Source organism: Pholcus phalangioides, unplaced genomic scaffold (assembly GCF_987345545.1).
Source record: "Pholcus phalangioides strain wild (caught in Gottingen) unplaced genomic scaffold, Ppha-v1.0 ptg000031l_1, whole genome shotgun sequence".
NCBI lineage: Eukaryota > Metazoa > Arthropoda > Arachnida > Araneae > Pholcidae > Pholcus > Pholcus phalangioides.
This window is the reverse complement of record NW_028301621.1, coordinates 11,056,957-11,081,392: the sequence shown is the minus strand read 5'-3', so window position 1 is coordinate 11,081,392 and position 24,436 is coordinate 11,056,957. Positions and strand designations below refer to the sequence as shown.

Here is a 24,436-nt window from a genome sequence, read left to right as displayed (position 1 = left end):
TCACTTATTTTCCTCACGTCGACATGAGATGGTAGCGCGGAGACGTTGTACTCATATTTTCTCTTTCCTATCTATGGTCTACGGGTAGTTGCAATTTGATTGCTAATTAAACTAATTAAACATGGATATTTTGTTTTTCTGGTATGGCGGGATCGGTTTCTGAAAAAAACGACTGCGCGAAATACGGGACATGGAGGCCTATACGTATGTAATTAGTGTAAATTAGTTGAAAGTAAAATTTTCCACGAACAAGTTTGCGAATCAGCCACGACGAGCGCGAACTCGTCCGCCCTGGCTCCGACACCACCGCACAACAGTCGTATCCCGATAGACACCTAGCATGTTCGTATGACCCGTTTCTCCGGGGACATTCCCGTTTTCTCCTTGATTTTAGTCCCATCCCGACTTTTTTTTCTAATGGAAATATCCCGTTTATTCCCCGTAATTGCTTCTCGGTTTTTCTTTGGGTTATTTGAGTAATAATTTGCAACTTTGCTCACTTTTAGCATTTATTTTCTGACGAGAATTAGCAACGCGTTCATTCAGTACTTTCCCGTGTTTATCTTCAGGAAATATTTTGCTTTATTGGGGGCGGGGGGGGTAATCACACTTCTCAGTCACCGATGCCATGGGGGCTGGTGACTCGAGTGCTCTTCTTCCGTCGAAAGCAAATACCATCAGTTTTAAAGATAGCAGAGATATATATATATATTCTCAATAGAGTATAGAAGTGACCGGCGGTGGTTCCTGATGATGATGTACGAAACGGGGCCTCGTTAGTCGTTCCGACGTTGACAGAAACGTTATAAGAGGAATCTATCCCTTGAGGGAGGTTCACCTACGCAGCAGCATTCCATATACCAGCGGTCGATTTGCGTGGTTTCGGTGGATGACAGTTTTAATGCATTGGAATATAGGGGAGGGGGGGGGGGTAGAGAGAAGAGAGAAACAAACTTGACACGTGTGGAAGACTCTGGTGTGTTTATTGCTTCCGCGACAGCCATTTCTACGATTCGTTAACTGCTGAAGTTGCTGCGTACATACGCCTACACTATTGCCGCGAATGAATGTCATGGGGAAGTTCGAGGGGCGCCTGTGATGAATCTCATTGTTTTCTTGTGACTTTAATATTGAAAAATTTTCAACCCCCAAAAAAATCCAGCCTGGGCCCCCTAAAAACATGCGAAATGGGTCACGGGTTGGGGATCCCCAGGACTTTCGTTGTTGGTAAAACGGATACAAGCAAGAATTTTTGTGGTCCTTACGGGATGGGGGGGGGGCGAGAGAAAGGATGTCCAACATCCCCCCGTGTGGAAGTTGAGAGGTTTCATTTCGGGAGTGGGGCCCTGGATGAATCTCATTATTTTTCTTTGTTTAACACCGTAAAATTTTCAGCAGCGAAAACCCGAGATAAATATAGTCTGGGACCCCCCCACTGAATATATGCAGATACGGTCCCGGGTCCTTGGTTGGGAAGTCCTAAAAAAAACAGAGGGGAAAAAGAACCCCAGCCGATGAAAAACGTCTTAGGCTGTCGTTGCCGTTCAATGAAATACAGTGGATACCCCGCTTACAACGTTTTTCATTTCTTCAGAAACAACTGACATTACAGAACGTTGTAAAAAGGGAAAAACCTCTTTAAACGCGATAAATTTCGATGGATATCACCAGAGCCACTTTTCTTCGGTTTAAGCATTTCCCCCCCCCCCCCCAAACGTTACGAAGTGCTGATTCAATATGAATGGCGTGACCACGTGGCCACATATTCCCGTACTTTTACATGATTTTGGCCACCATCCTGACAGTCCCGTTTTTTTTTCTCGTGTTGCCCACGAAGCTTTCTCTCTTGAATTTTCATTCTTTACTGTAGTCGTCAAGAAAAGAAAAGAAAACGCAGTTTTCAGTTTATCCTTTGAGCGTAAGGCTTTGAAATATCCCATGAAAGGAAAAGGCGCCATCTGCCGGTGTTTTCATGCGATTCGTAATCACAAATAATCACCATTTTCGTTCCTTTACATCAGTGATTCCCAACCTGGGCGATGAAAAGTTCCAGGGGTTGGTAGAAGCTACGGATATAACATAGGATCCTATGGGTTATAGATTGCGTTGGGGGCGATGGGAGAAAAACATTTCTGAAGAAGGGGGACAAAAAAGGTTGGGAAACTATGGTTTACATGAAAAAGGAAAAAATGCCGAGATAAGCTGAGGATGAATTTTCCAAACGTGGTGCAATTTGAGGGAAATGGCAAAAATTTGAACGCTTCATACCGAAGAAACCTCGACATTATCGATACGGGGATCAGTAAAGTTGCGCCAAGGGAGAAAACGTTCCAAGAGGATCCGCTGCGAAGACGCAGCGGATGTTAACGCTCTAACGTTTCGCCGACATCTGTGGCCTACTGCTTCAGAGGTTCAATAACGGTACTGGATTGGCGAAGGATCGCGAAAACACGGGCTTTTCTCAACATTATTATTAATTTTTTTTTTTTTTTCTGCGAGAGGAAAACGCATTTGCGAATGCAATTTGTTGAAAAGGAAACGGGGGCTTCTTTTCTCGTCTCACGAACCGTCGTTTTTTTTTTAAATGTAATTAATCTACGAGTTTTCATTGCAAATACGGAACGAATATTTTCGATGACGTGGACTTGGCTGACCATTTCCTCGAGAAAAAGTACGGGAAATATCGATTATCGCCAGTTCTTGCTGAAAATGAGAGAGAGAGAGAGATGCCAAAAGTCATCAAAGTTGTTGAAACAGCAGCAGCCAATGACTGGGAAAGGAAGCGTCAGCGCGAATAGCAATAAACTCAGATAAATTCTTGGTGGGGGGGAAGAAATAAAAATAGGTTGAAGAGTTGATATGAATATTCATATCTAGTCGTAATTATCACGGTTTAAGTTTAGGGGAGGACAGTTTCAATCTTTTATTCCAACCGAGAATAAAAATTCCTGAGTAAGATTGGTTTGAAATGCGGGACATTTTCATATAAAAACGTCGGGAAATGTCCTGAGAAATTTCTGATCGTATGGTCACTCGAGGTAAAACGGGATACGACACTGTTGTGCACACAGTGGGTTATTCGGAAACTTCTTCGTGGTAAATTTCACTTTCTCTTCTGATTTACGCGAACCACATACTGTGCGTAGCCTTCGCGTGTCCCGTATTTCGCTCACAAATAATTATTTTTTCGGCAATCTTAAGACATTGATCATCAGAATTCACACGTCGTACCGAAAAACAAATTCAACGATGTATCATTATATATACGTGCGATAGTTTTAAAGGGGATAGTTTTTTGTACTGAATAATTCGCGGTGGTCTATGTCAAGCCTTGCTCTTCCCCAAATCACGTGAAAGATCTACTACTACTACTACTATTGCTCTACGGAATTTCTAACGAATCGGCACATGCTTGGCTCGAACGCATTTATGTTGTCGAGTTGCGCTTGTTTCGTGTTCCTGCTGCCATCTGGGTTCCTTTTCCTGAAGTAAAGATGGAAATGCTTGAATTGTCGCGTTTTGTCAGTATCATGTTGTAACCCTGTCTGCTCTCAGCGGAGAGACTTTTTCAAACGGGAGACCGGCTCACATTCGTGCCTCGAAGCTGCAAAAACCGCAGAAAACCAACTTCAGCCGACAACCACTGTGCCGTCAACGGGGTTCGAACCTGGATCCTCGGGACGAGAGTCCAGCACGATGCCCACACGAACGCACAGCGGCAACACACGTGAAGGAGCTGCAAAATCAAACGTATCGACGTTCACGAATATATATCACTAGATATAATACCCGGCGCTGCCCGGGTTTTCTTCAATTACTGGGAGGATTGAAAACGTGACGAACCATTGTAAAGGCATGTGCATGTCTGAAACGCATTGTTAGGGGGCCGCGGTAACCAAAGTAAACATTCCGAAAGTGATTGTTGGGGGCCCAGGAACCATTGTTACCCGACATTTCTTTGTCTTTGCCCAGCTCTGACGAACTTTTAAAGTAGCCTATCGTTCATCCGCGTATACATGCAAAAATTTGGAGACGATCGATTTAAAATTGAAATTTAAATAAATTAAAATAGATTTGTATAGAGCAGTGTTTCCCAACCGGTGTGTCTCGGCACCCTAGGGTGCCGCGACATATAAACTGCATTCTGTATTCAAGGAAGGGAAGTTTTCAATGTTATTCCCGAGGGTGCCGCGAACTTGAAAAGGTTGGGAAACACTGGTATAGAGAATACAAATTCAAGGCCGCAACAGGCAAAATGCCCAACGAGGTCGCTGAGGAAAACATGCCAAATATGGATGCCACGTATTTCTAAAATACAGCAACCCCCAATTGAAAATGCAATTACATACAATATGTTCATATGATAGAATATTACCCATAAAAAGAATACTTATTTGTTGTCTTATTCTAAGTATGGACAGAGCTTCTCGATTCACCCCAAAACATGTTAATCGTGTTTGTCTTTTGAACGTGCCAATAGTGTTACAATTCACTACCCCCGGGGGTAAGTTATTCTATCTATTAACAACCCTAATAGACAGAAAATGTCTGCGGATTTCTTCCATTATACAGCGGAACCTCGGTTAACGAGCGATGATTCGCTCTGCGAGCACAGTTTTCTTGTGATTTGTTTATTTATTTTTACGTTATCGCTCTCTCCTGCTCACGCGCAGTGGAATTTTGGGTAATGTTCAATTGTATCCAGTAAGTGTGGCTCGCTCACACACGTGCGACTGGACTGTTTGAACTGTTTACGGTACGAAACTACACGTACCATCGTGATGACGCGCGTGCGCTCTTCAAGATTTTCTTTTTCTCCACTTCTGCTCGGAGAAAACTGTGCGATGATTGACTTCGTGGGGTTGAGATGCGCATGTGCGGTTCAGTAGCATCGAAATCATTTGTTTAGCCGCGAATCCCGTTATAACGAACTGCAAGAGACCGGGGAAATCTCTCCGTAATAACGAAATTTCGTTATATAAAGGAATTCCAGATAAAATTATTTCGTTTCCACGTAAAGTTATTCGAGGGATTTAAAAGGTTTTCGTTAAAACGAGGTTTTTGCCATTACGGTACTTGTAAAAACGGGAATCGACTGTATATTCCTTCGTTATATAACGTCCGTTTACTATGGAACGATGGGGGTGCCGGTTATAACGCGCGTCGACCGTATATCCACACTCGCTGTAACTTGAAAGAGAACAGAGAAGTTTGAAGACTTTAGGTGTGCTGCCATCTAGGGACTTGAGGTAGTTGTTGTTGACGTGGAGGGCAGATGGCAGCACGAACCTCACCAGTGAGAGTCGATTGTGATGCGATCAAATTTTCTCATGAACGGAATGTGTGTGTGTGTGTGTGTGTGTGTGTGTGTGTGTGGGGGGGGGGGGGGGGTTACAAGAACTTTATCAAGTGATTCTACACACCGGAGGAGGGGGGGGGGAAGGGTGGTAGCCAATCTTTCGTAACCCTGTCACAACAAGATTCATTTTTCAAAGCGCGTGCCATTCTCCGCCTTAATGCTTAACGTCATGCGTCCCGTTTTTTACGGGACCCGATCGTTTCGCTCCTCCCAGTGTAGTTGTGGCACGCGTGCTGGTCACCCTCCCATCCCTTTCCTCGGTTACAGATCTTGGCTGTCTTATCCGCCACCTTTGTGGAAAGTTTCCATTATAGCCAATGAGTGTTCCCTGCGTGGTTGTCTTCGTAACCGCGGTTCGACGTCACTTTGAATAGGGAATCGGTTAAGTGGCTGCGGTTATAGTGGGGCGAAGAGACACGAGTTACAGGAATTTGCGTCGAGCAGAGGGCACTCATAGTGAGCGAGGAAATGTTATGATGATGATGATGCCCCTGCAGAAGAGGGATGGGGAGGGAGGGGAAAAAGGGTGAGGGAAGAAACGGACCAATCGGCAGATAGGGAAAATCCTCTCCTCGCTAAAACCGTCGTTGAGTAGTGGCCTCTTTGTCTCGCTGCTCGAATATGTACGGTGTAGAACAAAACAATATGATTGTTTCCGTCGCTCGTCTCTATTATGCACTTCCGCACCTCTCGGCAGCGTGACTATGTGTTCGGCTTAAGATGGAGGGCGATGGGTCTTATATTGCGTTACCCTTTACTGCATCTACCACTAATTTTCTAACATCGCCAATAGATGGCAGCACAAAGTGGTACTCTATTTCTCTCTCTCTCTCTCTCTCTCTCTCTCTGCGTAGGGTTACCAGATACGAAAATGCTGCAAGTGCACCCTCGGCGATGTCACCTTACCCATTTTCATAACAGATGGCGCTACTATCCTGACACACTTGCCGCAACAATAATTTTTCCCACCTCTGAAACAGAACCACAAAAAGAAAGAACATAAAAAAAAGTTTCGATGGCTGTTGGTTAGTGGAAGGGGAAAACACTCGTGTCTAGGGTTGACCTAGGTCCTCCTTTTTCCCCACGTCCTCCTACGTTTCTGAAAAAATTCCCCTTTTCAGGGTCTTCTAGAATAATTTTTCTTTAAACGTTGTTCTCTTCACTGACATGAGTGAATGTTTTCTGTGTCTTCCCCCCACCAATTGACCAAAGAGCCGTCGAAATTCCCGGAATTCTTTTAAGTGTTGGGAATAGTTGATTGTTGCCACCTGTTTTATTTGTCGGAATAGTGGCGCCATCTACTGGGGAAATTGGGAGAAGTGACGTGAGCAGGAGTGCTCGCGCGCAGGTGTCTTTTCTTTTTGAATTTTGAAGTCTGGTAACCCCTATGTACACCTAGCATGTTGGTATGACCCGTATTTCCGTGGAAATTCCCGTTTTCCCCCCTCGATTTTAGCCTCATGCACACATTTTTTTAAAATGGAAACGTCCCGTTTATTCCCGTATTTTAATTGGTAATTACTTCTCGGGGATCCTCTGGGTTATTTCAGCAATAATTGGCAACTTGGCGCACGTTTAGCATTTATTTTTCTGTCGGTAATATGTTCAGTATTTTTCCGTATTCATCTCCAGGACATATGGCCAGCCTCCAGGTGTACAGGTGGCAGTGAAATTGTCCTTTTTTTCAAAAAAAAAAAAACGGGAGTGGAAGAAGAGAACGACCACCACTTTGTGCTGCCATCTATACTGGATAGGAATAACAAGTGATGTATAGGTACACGCTGCAGTATTTAGGGACCGTTCAAGTATCACATAAACAAATTTTTAGCCATTTTTGACCCCTTCCCCCCCCCCCTCCCTTGTCAGCAAAATTTCGTCATCAGCTCTGCCCCTCTGAATCCTAACTCATATTTTCATAAAGGGTGGTTGATGACGTAAGCATCATCCAAACCCCCCCCCCTCTTTGTCATCAAAAGTCAGCAAATCGGAAACCCCCTCCCCCCATCGATGATGACGTAATACTTGAACGGCCCCTTACCAGAAGAAAATTACAAACCCCGTATGTGCCGCAACTTTTTTTCTGAAAAAGGCCCCCCCCCTCCCTCCCCCCAGCGTCAAATGTGAAGTTGACTGATCTAATGTATATATGCATATATGAATTGACATCATCATCGTGCCCCCCCCCCCCCCAGAAAAAATGGCCGTGCTCTCCAGACTCCCAAGTCTATCTCCCCCTATGAGGAGGGGGGGGCAGCATTCTTGGCACTTGAACAAAGTGACCTTTTGTTAAATTAAATGCTAGCCCCCCCCCCCCAAGCCCATCATGCGTTGAGAAGGTATTGGCTATACGGCCCTACGTATGATGTTGAACGTCGGAAATTCGGATAAGGGCATTGGAAACGCTCCTTATTTTGGCCCAGTCAGGAACGAGGTGTGCCCCTATTTCTCCCTGCGTTAAACACAATCGAGCATCACATTGGTTCTCAAAATGCGCTTCACGGACGTTTTACCACAGGCATGAGTTCGCGCTGCCATCTGTTTTTAATGAAGTGAACAACTGTCATCAATCACTAGATGGCAGCACCGAAAGCTTTGCTTTCCGCCCTCCATCTTGGTCATTTTCCCTTCACGAACCGGGCTCACGGCAATGGCTTTTTTTGTGAGTGGAAGGCCCCGAAAATACGAGCGGCAAATTGGAGACATAATGACATATAAAGGGAACCGTAACTACACAAATAACATCAACGAAACTGTGGGCGAGGAATTCCGGTTTTACACTTTTAGAAAGTGTTAATTCTGGTGATTCGCGACGATATGACAGCCCTTGTATCTTCTTCATAGGGACGTTTCGTCTCGCCGATGGTCGCAGATGACGGGCATCGGGTGGGGTGACATTCATTCCCCACCGTTGTCGTCCCATTTTAAGCGGGTCGAAAACGGGTGAATCCGTATAAAAATATCAAGCTCGGCGACCATCCTATTGGCTCGGCCATGCTCGATTCCAAGACCTAGGTCTTTATCGCGTCTTTCTACGTGCAGCCGTTCAAAAGTTATGCCGTTTTAAAGTTTCCACCAATCACCGCACGGCCCGCCGGTCCAGGGGTGGACGAGCTCTCTCTGGTCCACCCTCTGATACAAATCTTCATAACTTGCGAAGCAGTGGTCATAGAGGCATGGGACCACCACCAAAACCACTAAATGGGCCTTGGCGGAAAGGATGGGATGGGTACTGATGCCCCCTGGTGTCGGATAGAGGAACTTTTTTTTCCAAAAGGCGTTTTCCGGTTGCGAGACAATCTGACAGCGTTTGGCCCTTTCTTGCATGTGCATTCGTCCCGCCGGTGGTCGCAGATGACGGGCCTCGGGGTAGGGGTGGATCGCCGCATACTAAACGGGTCAAAAACGGGTGAATCCGTATAAAAATATCAAGCCTTCGTTGGAGAACTTCGGCGACCATCCTATTGGCTCGGCCATGCTCGATTCCAAGACCTAGGTCTTTATCGCGTCTTTCTACGTGCAGCCGTTCAAAAGTTATGCCGTTTTAAAGTTTCCACCAATCACCGCACGGCCCGCCGGTCCAGGGGTGGACGAGCTCTCTCTGGTCCACCCTCTGATACAAATCTTCATAACTTGCGAAGCAGTGGTCATAGAGGCATGGGACCACCACCAAAACCACTAAATGGGCCTTGGCGGAAAGAATGGGATGGGTACTGATGCCCCCTGGTGTCGGATAGAGGAACTTTTTTTTCCAAAAGGCGTTTTCCGGTTGCGAGACAATCTGACAGCGTTTGGCCCTTTCCTGCATGTGCATTCGTCCCGCCGGTGGTCACAGATGACGGGCCTCGGGGTAGGGGCGGATCGCCGCATACTAAACGGGTCAAAAACGGGTGAATCCGTATAAAAATATCAAGCCTTCGTTGGAGAACTTCGGCGACCATCTCATTGGCTCGGCCATGCTCGATTCCAAGACCTAGGTCTTTATCGCGTCTTTCTACGTGCAGCCGTTCAAAAGTTATGCCGTTTTAAAGTTTCCACCAATCACCGCACGGCCCGCCGGTCCAGGGGTGGCGAGCTCTCTCTGGTCCACCCTCTGATACAAATCTACATAACTCGCGAACCAGTGGTCACAGAGGCATGGGACCACCACCAAAACCACTAAATGGGCCTTGGCGGAAAGGATGGGATGGATAGTGATGCCCCTGGTGTCGGATAGAGGAACTTTTTTTTTTTTCTTAAACGTGTTTAACAGTTGCGAGGACACCAGTTGTCACAGAGCCATGGGACCACCACCAAAGGCACTGAATGGACCTTGACGGGAAGGATGTTCTCTGACGCCCCCCTGGTGACGCATAGATGAACTTTTTTTTTCAAAGGCGCCAGCATGAAGAAAACATTGGAGGGGCTTAACTTTTTGGCGGGACTCAACCCCGTTAGAAAATTTTTTGCAGGGGGCTGAAATGGCCTCATTCCCTAGGTTCCAGCGGGTATGAACAGTATCATCATACGCCCGTTTTGGTAGACGTATTGCATTAAAGCTTGGTATATACGCTATATGGACCATGGGGTAAATGCAATAAAAAAATCGCCACTTTTTCACCTGGTGGTCGAAAATTGAACTATTTGTTTTATTTCCCGAATTTCTCTTCCCCCATCGTCTCATTAAGATACCTTTAAAAGTTTGGCTGTATTCGGATGTGAGCAGATTTTAAGAAAAACTACTCAAAGGGAGCTTTTTAATTGTAAAAAGGGGTCATGTCACATTTTCTCAAGCTTTCAGGTGAGGCAAAAAACGTAAATTTTTTTAATCTGGAATGCAATTTTTATGATATCCTGTAAAGTTTCGGAGCCTTCTTTGGGTGGTGCGATAACTTCTTCTTGTCGTAGTCATGGTAGTCGTTTTTATAGGCATATGGATATAAGAATGACTACTCTGTGTCGTCTGCTCCCCCTACGTACCACTCTATATTTTGTGCCAGCACTGGAGAGTTGGTTAAGTCGGGCCATCCATAGCTTCCTGTGTGGGTGCCTTATTATCGGCGTGCGTTCAACAAAATTAAATCTTTCGCCAGAATGAGATCTAGTATCATCATAACACCATAGACCGTTTATGGCCGTTCCAATCAGAAGATATAATGATTCTATGTTTTGAGTTGTTCGTGATCATTTCCTCCATTTCTTGTATGACCTCGTATAAGTTCTTGTAAGGGGACGAATAAGAACTTATTAGGACAAGTTCTTCTCCATCCACATGTAATTGAATTGCCACTGAATTTCCAAAGAAGCCCCCATGGATAAAGGTATTCCTAATGACAATTGCAGCCTTACCGTTATGCGATAACCACCGCGGCCAGCTTTAGCTCATAGCCATGCTCCGTGCGCCAAACCCATGGTTCTTGTAGCATCATAATATCAATATTTTGACCATTTGCTGTTACTTCGAGTAAGTAGCTGGCCGCCTTGGCTCGATCAAGATTTATGTGAATGATATTGATGTCCGTTAGAAGCATCAAAAGTGTTTCACTTGGTATTATAAGTCGTGTGAGAGACACTGTTTTTCACATTTAGCAACTCCGACTCCCGGCCACACACTAACAGGTGTGAGGAGCATTTTAGGCCCATTACCTTATGATTGATGTCCATTGCCGTCTGATGTGCCATGTTCATCATCCAACAGTTGATACACCGCCTTGCCTTGCATCCCGTCTGCCCATATTCAGTGGAAACATGTGGGTTGGAATGACGCCACTGGTTTTCTTGGCACCGCCAGTGCGCCTCTCTCTGAATGCGGCTGAATCCAGTCTGTACCGGCCTACGATCTGGCATTACATTGGTAGACCCACAAAAATTATAACAACGGTATCGATGATTCTTTGATGGCTTTGTTTTTGCCATAGTCCTATTAGCATGGTGACTCTCACTTCGAAGTTTGGTGGATAATGACCTTCGACTACTGGTGAGAGTATCATTCAACCTAGTGAACGATTTGTCGTTGTACACTACTTTGTCGTTAAATGTTACTTGTTTGCGGCGCCATTCTTCTACGATAGAATATTCATCATCATGATTAGGGAACCAAGTTTTACTTTGTTCACTGCAAGGACTTGGGTTGTTCTGTTGTTCCTCCTCGCTATACATTACTTTGTCACTAGGTGTTGCTTGCTTGCGGCGCCATTCGTCCATAATCGACATAATGTGCTAATTCACGTAATTTTGCACACGAGTGCATTACTGATGTGTATGAATGTAGAGAGAGAGAGAGAGAGAGTCATCACAGAAATAAAACTCAACACCGCGTAGATAAATATTAGTTAAAAATTTTAATATACAGATTTTTTCTTGTTTTCATTTATTTACTTAACATACACATTTTGCTCCTCAAATATAAATTCATACATCTGATTGTGCACTATCTTTACAAGCTTGGAAAAAAGAAATGACGTGTGTGACAGAAAATGGGGGAAGGGGGGGGGTGGAGGAAAAATGCATGTGGCAACTTTGAGATCAGAAATACACACAACAAAAATTGCCATCATCATTATTACAAAAACCGGTTCGCGCGTGCCATGTGTGTGATCATCCCCCCTCTTCTCGTAATATATCGTTCCAAACGTTAAAATGTGCCACAATTTTATCCGAAATAAAACGATAATTTCCAAAAATTGTGATAATATATATATATATGATTTATTTTCATACATGTATATATAAAGCAAAGAAGTCTGGAAGTCGATGTGCAGAATTCGGTTTAAGAGTTATGTTATATATATATATATATAGAGCTGTACACGATATTTTCATGTTTTTTTTTGTTTAGAGTTCGACCCAACATGGGTCAGAATCACATGGGATCAACCAACCATGAGTTGGGATATCAGAAGTACTCGGTATAGAAACTGTACACCATTTCAGTATAGCTCACTGTGTTTTTCTTGTTTTCGCGCACGCACACTCGTGACCATAATAATTTATTTCGGTTTGCGAGGCCTATTACGTCTTTTTCTGGAACTTTCTTTCTTGAGGATAATGTTCAGAGGATCGTCCGCCAATTCGGGGAAGTCCTCGACATTATAGATGTAAGCACCGTGATACTTCGGTATCGACCCGCTGGACATGATCTCCTCCTTTTCGCCGGTGGACCAGTCGTACAGGCCCCTGTGGCCGCTCTTCAGGAGGTCCCTCTCGTGCTGCCATGCCTCTTCGATGGCCTTCCGCCTAGCGGAACGTACGATGCGCTGATATTCCTCGGATGTCTGGGTGCCGTATCTTATATTGAGCAACATGCTGGGACTCTGGATTTTGATCTCGACTTGTCCGCCGGGACCACCTTCGCTGGGATCGATATTGTGCATGGTGACGTTGAACATGGTCCCTAGTCTCTGCAGCTGGTCCCAGTTGCGTTGAGATAGGCTGCCGTCTTCCTGCACGAAATAGAAGTGGTCCTGTCCGCTGCTGGAGAAATGGAGATCCAGCATGCTGGTGTCGTTGAAAACGGCTACGACGACGTCTTTTAGGATCGTAGAGCTGTCACTCACGGCACTGACGAGAGCTTTACCACCGTTGTGCGATAGCAGTATGCCATCACCTAGAACCGACTGGATTGTTGTGATTCGTGAGTTGATGCTCCTCAGTACGTTGCTTTTCACTTCCGTCTTTGGAACTGTCGAGATATGTTGGAACTCACCCGCGATGACATCGACCACACAACCCATGCCAGAAATGACTGGGTAGTAGTTGCTCAGTACAGGAAGTCTTGACTGGTGGTTGGTTAGAGGAGGTGCATGGAGCATCTTCTTCGCGTCGAACCCAATGGCAGCTAACCAATCCTCCAAATCTATAAAAAGCGAAAGAAACGAAATTTTAGGACGCAGTGCATTAGGTACACATGCCAATTTGGTGGCAATAAATTAGATTATATCTAGGATTGTGGTGATGAAATTTCTATAACAGCAGTTTTTCTAATGTGTTTTATATACACCCGTTGCTTCCTCACTTCAGTAGTTATACGCCCCATCTATGTCTACCTTTGCTTCAGTAGCTATACAACTCACCCATGACTTCCCTTGCTTCAGTAATCTCACAACTATAACTCCCCAATCATACACCCTTGGGTTTCCTATATTCAGTAACAAACGTCTTGTACAATAAAAATTGCATGATCTATGTAGATTCCAATTCTAATTTTTAGTCGAGTTATCCAAACTTTTTCATCCTACCACACCCCTCTTCCCCATAGAAAAAAAACAGTGCCAAATTCACCATCTTCTTATCAAGCAAATCCAGTCATATGCTGTACCCACCGCTTCCACAACATCCCCTTGTCAGTGTTCCAGTGCTCCCAATCAGCCAATTTGGGGAACGTGACAATCCATCAGCAGAAGAACGCCAATTTCTTTACAAAGACACCCATGACCAAGTTTAGATGTGATAAACCTAGAAGCTGGAACTGCTTCAAATATCTTATACTCGATGCCGATGAAGAATATGGCTTGCGTTCATAACAAATGCCATGAGCTGAAGTTACAAACAAACGCATACAAAAAAAACTTTCATTTGATTATTCTTTAATTACGAAAACACTCACCTGTAAAATGGTTGTCCTCCTCCTTGTATTCATTCACAGGGTCATTCCTATGAAATCGATGCAGATGAAAGTTGTATGGCGATTTCATCAAATAGGGTAGAGAATCCAAGTCTGGAGTGAGCCATTGGCCACCTCGAGGATCGTACGGTCTGCCGTCAAACAGAATCAGTTGCGTCAAGGGATCCTTTATGCCACCCTGGAAGTCCACGGGTATGTAGAAATCAGGATTACTGTCATATATGGCCTCGCCGAATGGCGACTTGTACATTTCTTTGACCAGCGTACCTTCAGCGTTAAAGATGGCTATCGGTGTACCCAGATGGTCACTCGCAACGTAATATTTCACCCCGCCTTGCTGGATATACATCAGATGCCCGTTGCAGTCATGAATGTAGATGAATGTGACCTCGTCTTTTGGGTAATGCATGTGAGTCAAGCGGTTTGGATGCAACGCATCGGCATAAAAGTATTGAGTGATGTTGCCTCTGTGGTCCTTACGGCTGGTGAGTCTGTTTCTATGGTCGTAGAAATAGTAGACTTCATACTGATGGATCTGGAAGGAATGGATAAGTTGACCATCAGGATTGAAGGTAAATTTCTCGTCACCCCTCTGGATTATGAACCCCCTGTAGTCTACATTGTAGACGTCGGTACCATCCACTCCGGTGAGACGGTCACCATTGTCGTATCTGAGAGATATCTGTCTCCGGCCTTCGTTGAAGCTGTTCATGTTACCATTGATGTCGTACGTGTATTTCCAAGACTTTGCGTTACTGTAGACCTCTTCCAGAAATCCGTCTAGTGTGTAGGTGTAGTTGAATATTTTCGTCGCCGTGTCTCTGCCGACTTTCATGTGCATCTGCTTGACCCTGTTGCGATTGTCGTACTGGAGATTCAGAGAGTATATCTCCTTGTTCCAAAGGGTCACTGCCAAGACGATGAACCGTCCGTAAGTGTCGAGACCGATGGTCTTCGAATACTGTCTCATCTCGTCTTGGATGAACAGACTGTTCATCTTCGGCCGATGGATGATGAAGTGCTGAACTTGCTCCAAGATACCGGTTTCTGTGTTATACTTGAATTTCATTTCGGTAGACCCTTTGCCGTTTATTTCGACGACGGCCGATGAGAGTCGTCCATCATAAACGTACTTGAACCTAGCTCCGTCCATCCCGCTCCTACTACTGAATCGGTACCTCTCCTCTTTGACGAGCGATCCTTGATACCTGTAGTCTATCTTGATCTCAAGCATCGGTACCACCTTGACCATGTTCTTCATGAGAGACCGTTGGTCGTAATAGTGGAAATCCGTCCTTTCATTGCCGCAGAACTTCGTCTGTAGGAGACCGGCCCTGTTATACTTGTACAAGACTCTACCTCGGTTTTTCGGTAGGTACTTGGCAAGCATCTGACCCAAGTCATTGTAATGAACCACATAAGGATACCTCACTCCTGGAGAGAGGTAGAGTTGTTTGAAGAACCCGAACGATATCTGCATTGCGATTTCGTGTTTGTGACCATTGGGCATGATGATATTCTGCAGACTGCCAACCGAATCGTATTGTAGAATATAACGGCTTCCACTTGGCAGTATGACTTCTGTAGGCTATGGAAAGGACGAGAGAAAAAGATCTTAAATGTCAGAGTAACAAACTAATAAAAACATAAATAAAAACTCAACAAAAAGTGTTAAAATATAGAACGAGTTATTATCGTCGATGATCAAGGGGGCTTACATTCAGTCTCACTCGGATGGTTTTAGTTCAGATGTTTATGAGCGAAATTGCAATCATGTAACTCATGGATATTTTCACAATTCATCATTCATAGTAATCCCGGCCATAGATCATGTTTTGTTGGCTAGATTTAGTGAGAATGCAAATTTGCCAATTATATGTAGGCTGTACGAAATTTTGTCAATCATCTGTGGTGAAGATTTAGTGAGCATACAAATTCCGCTATTTCCAGTAAGCAACTACAACAATCTTCTATAGGTTGGAGATAGTAGGCATGTAAATTTAGCCATCATTATACGGAAGCTATATTTGGCAAGCATGCAAAGTTAGCCACCTTCAGCCGGCTAGATTTAATGAGCAGGCAACTTTAGCTATCACTGAGATTCATCAAGCACGCAGCGCTAGCCATCATCCGGAGGATAGATTTAAATAGCACACGCAATCTTCTAAAGGTCAGCTTTAGGAAGCACTTGATTCAATCCATCATCGAAAGGCTAGATACACCAAGCACGTAATTTTATCTTCTGTTAGCTATAATACCCGGGTCAATGAGGCTTTTTGAATCACGTGATATCTACCTCTTTCTTTGAGGGACATACATACCGTGTCTAAGTTAACCAATATGGAGACTTCCTACGCGACTCATGAAAGAAAGAAATCTAAATCACTTATCAGAAACGAACCTCAAGTAAACAAAAAATTCGCGAATGACGTACCAAAACAGTGGGTCCATCTTCGTACTTGTACATGATGCCACTGTTATCAGCGTACCGCACATCAGCCAGTCTGCCATTGATGTCGAACGAGTAAGTTTCTGACAGAGAACCCCTGCTCCAGCGCTCCAAGCGCCCGAATTTATCGTATTTCAGGTTCACGGGGGTTATATTCTGACTCGACTGCCACTCTATCGGTCGACCAAGCTCATCATAATGAACAGTGATCAAAGCAATCTGATTTTTATCGTAAATTATTTCACTATAACGTTCACGGTCAAACTCCACTGCAGCCAAAATTTCTCCATTCACCTGTCGAAAGAGGGGAAAAAAATGAATATGTGTATATAAAACATCCAAAAAATTAACTAATCACACATTAAATATGAAGATACGCTTATTTTTCAAGTAAATGCACCTTCATCTTGCGGCCAACTTGAGTTATTTGCCGATTTTTGCCTTTACCTTCCCTTCTCAGGTAATACTTCCATTCGAACCTGTGGACATTGTCGTCACTTAAACTGGTTTTCATTTTGGCTGGAACTGGGAAAATCTCTCCAAGAACTTGGCTTTGATCTGATATCACTGGGCTAGGAACCGTTTCTATCTCGATGGTTTCGGCATTATCCAAGGCAAGAATCAAGCTGCCATCTTGGTACTGAGTGATACGATTCTGAACGTTACCTGTAAAGATTAAAAGCGCATTTAATAATGCGTTGATTTGCTTCTACACGAATGTGTTTCACTTTTGTGGTCCCCGGTGCATTAGCTTCAATATTGGTGACATACATTACTGGTCACAGGAAAAAAAAACGTAACGTACGTTACTGCAATTCGTGAGTATTTCAGCACACTTAATGACAATATTCACTAATCAATGTTAGATTGGTGAATGTTGTTTCACCAATTGATTGTTGGTGATCAACGATTGTTTCACCAACCTTACAGTTAGTGCGTTCTGAGCTGTCTCGGTCAACCAAGCTCATCATAATGAACAGTGATCAAAGCAATCTGATTCTTATCGTAAATTATTTCACTATAACGCCTTTAACTATCCATCAGGAAATTACGAGACTTTGGAGCATCTTAACTCTCTAAGCGGTTTTTAAAATTTTCCTGATCCGCATTTCAACTGCCACATTGGAAATAAAACAATTGTAAGAACCCGAGATATATCGGGGTGACCGAAACGAAGCAGATCAAGTTTGAGAGATTGCCACTGTCAGGGTTAGTGATGGGATGGAGAGAATTTTCCAATACCTTTTAAAGACCAAACATTTTTGTATGTTGTGCTCTGTCTCTGTGCGGAATCACAGTGTTTGTAAAATGGTTTCAACAGCAAAGCACGTTCACGTAAATTCCACGTCAAACTCTTTAGAGGAGAAAGAATAGAAATGATTGCCATTGATAAGCTTGAGAAATTTGGTTCTGAGTTCGCCGAAAATCCTCAGATGCACTAAAATTTGCGTTAGAATGAGGGGGGGGGGGGTCATCAAAAATTTTATACGGCCACAAATCAGGAAAAACTTATGCCCTGTAGAGCTTTAGTCTCTGTCGACTATACAAAGATTTTTACCTGTATAGGACCAAAATTCGTCGAGATATCGATGAATGAAATTTTTGATTTCACAGCTTTTTACACGCTCCCTAAACACATTGTATGTAACTCACATATTAAATGAGAATTGACACACACTATCATGACGTTTCTCACCTGATCTCGATGTGACGTCTAATCCTCTGATAAGCAACGACATCGACTCCTCATCGTCTCTCGTAACAGTAACAGACGCGCCTTTCATGCTGAGATTGTAGTTGAGCTTGATGACTTCCCCAGTAGGAGTCACGGCCTGCGTGAGCCTACCATACGCATCGTAGCTGTAGACGACAGCTTTCCTGGCACTGTCCATCTTCCCACGAAGCAGACCCGTACTACCGAGATATTCGAAGGAGGTCTTGAAATTATCCGGAGTAGTGAACCCTTGCAACATGTGCATCCTAGACATCTCCAGATGGCATTTTCCACCTTGGGTATTCTCGATCGTATTCACCTGATTGCTGTAGTCCCTAAGTATGTATATCTTATTCCCAGCTTCGTCAGTGACGGTGCTCAGTTTGCCGAGACTGGTGTTGACATTGTACGAGAACAGGTACATAGTTCTCCCGGTCAGTATGTTCTTCGTAGAGACGTGCTGACCATGACGGTTGAAGATGTAGATCTCTTGAGTCTCGGAAGAATAAATGTGGAACTCTCCGAGCTCATTGGCTTCGGGCAGAGATGCAACTACGGACCGTATCCTGAGATTACCCTGGTCACATATATGCAAGTAACCATCCGGCGTAATGGCTATCGACGATATAGTACTCAACAGTGACGTTGCGGCAAGTACACGTTCCTCGTCAAAACATTTGCAGTTGACATCCAGACAGCTGCATTTGGACTCGGCACCGGCGTAAGTCGATATCCTGCCATCGCTGCTCACGACTCGCACCCTGTTCACCATTTGGGAATCGCTCTCGGCGATGTAGAGTTCACCCTTGGGAGAAAATGATATACTCTGAGGTGATTCCAAGTAAGCTTCAGTGGCGATATCGGATTTCTCGCTGCTGGAGGCCAAGATTGGACATTGGAGGGGTCTACCAGCGATCACCTTCAGCCGTTTGTCTGGAGTTAGCCTTAGGATAATATGGTCATCCAAGATGTGAAGGGAATCATCCAGTGGATTGATGGCTAGTTCTGTGGGCCATCTGAGATTGACCTAAAATGGCATCCGGAAATAAAAACATAAATATAAGAATATTTTTAACCAATCCATATTGACTTCGACAAAATAAATTGTATTCTGTGCACACTTCATAAAATAAGCAGGGCAAAACTACTGACCTGAGATAGTGATACAGTTCTCCCACATGGAAATGGTTTCCAATGGCTCTTGTGATAGTGGTCACCAATTATAGTGTGAATCACGCCATTTCGATCGACCATTCTGATGTTCGTTCCATCAGCTATGTACATTTCCCCATAGGCAGAAATGGCCAAACCTGGGAATGAAGAAATGCATTAATGATTTACCAAAATTGGCAAGCATCTACCGGGGACATGTGTTTGAACAGGGTACAAACTGTACCTTTGGGATACGCCAATTTTGCATCTCTAGCTTTTCTTCCATCTCCACAGAGCATCTTGTCTCCTGGAAGACATTTCCTGCCGCTGCCCACAACCACCTCTAGGTTGTTTTTTACGTCTGTTATGTCCGCGTATTCAACTGCTTTGAATATCTGATGTTTTTCCGGGTCAGATATGTATAGTTTGCTGTCAGTTGGATGCACTGTTAAATGGTATCTGTACGCTACTTGCGCAGCGCTAGAAGAAAAACATCAGATTGTTATCATCATATATTGTTTCTATGTTATATACGCCAAATTTTAAGGAAACACAAAAAAATTGGTTCTTAAATAACCCCCTAGCTGACATATATTTCTATATTCATAATTTGACATTTAGCTTTAATTTTGATTGGTGCAATCAAGACGTGACGCCGGCCACCATTGTCAGCCATCATCCGAAACCTTAAAATAAGATGTTACATTTTGTACAGGTGCACTGATGGAATTTTACGCACGTAGCGCGAACTGCCGCATTTCATATCTAACAAAGCTGTTATGTTGGCTCGACAGTCTATATCTCTTAGGTGGCAGAACTAAAAACTACATAAACACTGGGGTTTCCAGCAGACTAAAAATCGTATGAAATATCTACTGATGCCTGTTCACAATGAAAAACACAGGGTGGTTATAAATAAAGTGGCAATACTCAGACGTATTGATGGAGGTATTTTGATGAAATTTGGTATATAAGATATATGGACTGGGGGAAAAGAAAGATACCAAAAATAGTGCAATTTTTGACCACCAAGGTGAAAATTGTGGCTTTTTTTTATTGCAGTTGTCATTTACCCATAATCTAAATAATGTATGTACCAAGTTTCAATGAAATACCTCCACCACAACGGGCGCTACATAGGCCGGAGTAGTGTCAGTAAAATTAAACTGATAAACTAAACATATAATCTTTTTTTACCTCAGTTCCACAACAGTCGTGACGTGACCATCGGGCATAAGACGTCTAATCAAATTGAAATCACCGATGTACAAGCTCCCATCAGGTGACGAAGCCAAAGCTACGGGCGCCAGAAGCCTCTGAGTTTTCCCGATGCCATTACACTGGTGACAGTGGACAGGTCTCTGGTGGCCGTCACCCATGACAGTGGCGAGAACTTTAGGTTTGTTCTTCAGATACATGTTCGTGCCATCTCCTTTCTGAAGTATCCCTGCATGAAGCAATATTAATCAAAATCCAAGAATTAATATACATCGACACTCAAACATAAGTATTCAGAGAAACTATCACAACTATCAGAGCTGGACTACGAGCCGGTGTAACAATACCTAGGAACACTTTCATCATTGAAATATAATTAAAAAAAAAACAAACTAGTGTTTAAACTTTCTTTTACATGCTCGCGTCGGGCATGTGGTAAAAGGAAATACAGGAGTCAAAATTTTTACATGCCCCGGGCATGTCGGGTAATAGATTAGTCCAGCTCTGGAATATACGTTTCATGAATATCCAGCAACGCGAAATCAGCATCGCCCACTATTCTTACATGCAAATAAATTTGTAATGCAAATTCAGCAATTTTTTTTTACAATATAATTTACCTTCATGAAAGTTGTATCGATGATGTATATCTAAATTCCAACCACCGATTTCCGATATACTCATGTCATGGCCACTGACTTCAGTGGTCTGAACTTCCCAGATGACATGGGGACACGTGCCGTATTCATAACCAACATGAACTGAAAATAAATACGATTACATTGAGTCGGAATGTAAAAAATCAAAAATTACTGTTACTTTTTTTTATTTAACTGATTCCGATTATAAAATACCAGTTGCTGTAGCAGCTCCATAAACTTTTTGCCTGTAGACATTCCGTCTATCCCACGAGTAGGTGAACTTTATGGCAGCAGCAGCTTCGAAAGTTTTGTCGAATAATATTCCTTCGATGGTGATACGAAGGTGTATGAATCGCAGACTTGCTGGTATGTCATCTGGTGTCAGCCTCAATTGAATTGTCGAGAGATAACCACCCATTCGACTGCTGTGGTAAACCAGGTGTAGATTAGTACCGGGTATCGATAAACTCTCTTGAACGACCTGAGGATGTGGAAAACAAATACGATTGTCACAAAAATTCATATTTCATGACATTTCAAGAAAATCACTTACACTTGTTTGATGTATACAAGATACCCACTACTCGTACGTACTTGAGATTCAGCTAGAATGGAGCTTTTCTCGGGACATCCGCCTTGAAAGCCATGCTTCCATGTGGCTAATACGACTGGCCTCATGTTGTCGTAATCGTGATCCGTACACAGGTTGGATCTATAATCCGGCAACGTATCTTCCTTAACCTTCATGGTTATCTTTTCAACTACGACTATTTCGTTCCACGGGACTACGACTGTTCTTTCGTGGAGCTTGAATGGTTCCCTCTGGAACTGCAAAGTTACAGCACCTCCACCGTTGACCATTAAATCAAACCTGCGTGTGTAAATTAGGGAAAATAGCCATTTGTTATGCCAAAATGCTATATTGTTTGTAATGGCTGAAACTCTTGGCAAAAAAAAAAAAAAAAAGTCGAAGCATTGGGTTTGCAAAAATCACTCACCATCCAGTGTCCCGAGTAATTGTGAACCCATAACGATGATCAGATGCAACTCCGACTCGTACACCTTTCAATCCATTCCCAACTGTGCTCACGACACAGCCACGTATGACTGCTGCACGGCTGTGAAGAGAATATTTGTTTTTCCATTAAACACACAGCAAAACAAATTCATTAACGAACATTTTCATAACTGCAGTAAGACCCTAATTTAGCAATTACCCATTCGAAGCACGTTACAGCGACCATATGCTTCACATAACGACTACTCTGTTTCTATATCAATACATACACCCGAAATAATGTCGGTTTTCGACGGGACCATGGGAGTCTAACCAAATTTTTAGGTTTCTGTGGGAATAGTTATGATTATATAGAGCCTAGCAAATGATATATAACCTTTCATGCTTCAAGTACCCTCCTGAAATGTGTAGGAGATTTAACGGACCTCTCTAGGAATGCTCAAGAGATATGCTAACGTAAAAGTGCTTAGAAGGTGTGTTATCCTAACAAATGAAAGTTTTCTTACCCCAAGAAATGCATGTTTTTAGACATGCGTATGAGGATTGGGTACCGCTTGAAATGTGTAAGAAACTTGCTTATTCCCACGAAATGCATAAGAAATTTCTTTATCCTCTTAGACATGCGTAGAATGCGTGCGTATACCTATAACACCAAACATGGCCCCCGCTCTGTCCCTTGCGGGAAGCGGATTACCTTGCGACTCGTGCGTATACCGAAAAATGTGTAAATTGCTTGCTCACCCCTAGACATGCGGACAAGTCTAGCTTAACCCTTGCAGAAATACGCCAGGAGCGCTCACCGTACATCACATGACGGGCACAAGTGTCATTATTTTACCCCTAGAAATGTGTAGAAACCGTGCGGTAGGCCTTGGAATAATTAGAAGAATTAGAAGGCTTGTCCTAAAAATGCACGAGAAGTTTGCCTACCCCTAAGAATTAAGTAGGAATAATGTTCGCACACCCCTAGAAAAACATAAGTGCGCGTTTTTCTAGTCATGCGTAAGAAGCTTGCGTACTTTGATGTATAATTAATGCAACCCGCTATAACTAATGTTTTGCATTTCTTCTGTGGCTTTATTTGTTTGTTTTTTTTTCCCACCATTGCCAAATAATCCATCACGCATCCCTAGGTGTACGAATATCATAGGTTGGAAACCACCACGTGATTCAACTATTTCCTTGATGGTATAACAAATACAAGTATCTCTCCATTACATTATTTAAAATCAGGGTTCGACTGTACGTTGTAAATTTAAAGGGCTTATATCCCTCAAGGGACAGAGCCCGGGTCTTGTCTTGTACGTTGTAAATTAGAAATAAGGCTATGTTGAACATATAGTGGGGAATGAGATAAATATTGTGAAAATTCTTAGTATTAATCACACATACCTTGCATTAAACAGATTCCAAAACATGCTGAAGGAAGCGTTAAAAAAACACAAAAGCATTTTTCCATTACAAAAGAGCGTATAGTAAAAAATTGCAGTTGAAAAACACATGGCTAAGATCACTGGTTAAGCTCAATGAACACATCACTGTCATTCATAAGAAAAAAAAACCTCCTTACAGTGTTGAACGCTAATATCTCACACTTTCATTTATAGTTAGTAATACATAATTAGATGATATCGGCCCCTTGGGGTTCTTGAAGAAGTTTGGGGGGGGGGTCCTTGAGCTTGACATCTAGGCGACTTACTAAAAATATTTAACACGACAGTTTATGTTGAATGACACGAGCATATTACAATTTTAATGCCATAGAGCAGCGGTGCACAACTTACCTCCCACCCGCAGGTCTGATTCGGCCACCCGAGGGGGGTTCCATCGGTGCCAATATCTTTGCCGAATCATTATTAAATGATAGGGGGCGCTCGACATGAAAATGCACGAAGCCCGCATTCAGAAATGACTATTTTTGAATCTACATTGTGGTTTCAAGTATATATTTTACAGTATTTTAGACTTCGACACCGAAACAAGATTGCACGAGTTTTGCAACCGTTGAGATCCAGTGTCCATCTCAATGGACATAGCTGTAATTTCTTAAAAAATTAAAATTTCATAATTTTTTCCGGATAGGGTTAATATGTGGGCTCTATATAAATGTATGTTTACTATAGAAAAAACTTTTTCCCTCCGGTGAATTCGATGCGGGTCTGAAAGGAGTAATTAGGGTCGATCTCAGCCCTTAACTTAAAAAAATAATCATTAAAAGCCATTTAAAAGCGTTAAAAATGATGTACACATAATGTTTACCTCTAGAGCGAAGAGGTTAAGAGAGAT

At 43.2% G+C, this 24,436-nt stretch overlaps 1 protein-coding gene across 6 annotated transcripts in view; it reads right to left on the bottom strand.

Moving 5' to 3' along the window:
- Window positions 1-11,657: 11,657 nt before the first annotated feature.
- The window catches only part of LOC149067401 (teneurin-m-like), a 304,834-nt gene continuing 292,055 nt past the window's right edge, over window positions 11,658-24,436 (bottom strand). For 5 of the 6 annotated variants that reach the window (XM_089253034.1, XM_089253033.1, XM_089253039.1 and 2 more), the window contains 13 exons: window positions 23,543-23,569; window positions 22,131-22,250; window positions 21,727-22,003; window positions 21,346-21,613; window positions 21,112-21,252; window positions 20,471-20,720; window positions 19,518-19,753; window positions 19,274-19,431; window positions 18,104-19,148; window positions 16,808-17,073; window positions 16,393-16,701; window positions 13,941-15,546; window positions 11,658-13,190 (listed from right to left, as the gene is read on the bottom strand). In XM_089253034.1, coding sequence (XP_089109160.1) covers window positions 12,325-13,190; window positions 13,941-15,546; window positions 16,393-16,701; window positions 16,808-17,073; window positions 18,104-19,148; window positions 19,274-19,431; window positions 19,518-19,753; window positions 20,471-20,720; window positions 21,112-21,252; window positions 21,346-21,613; window positions 21,727-22,003; window positions 22,131-22,250; window positions 23,543-23,569 — 5,569 coding nt within the window. In that variant the 3' untranslated portion in view covers window positions 11,658-12,324. The remainder of the gene's footprint in view (window positions 13,191-13,940; window positions 15,547-16,392; window positions 16,702-16,807; window positions 17,074-18,103; window positions 19,149-19,273; window positions 19,432-19,517; window positions 19,754-20,470; window positions 20,721-21,111; window positions 21,253-21,345; window positions 21,614-21,726; window positions 22,004-22,130; window positions 22,251-23,542; window positions 23,570-24,436) is intronic. The other variant, XM_089253036.1, reaches the window with a different exon arrangement.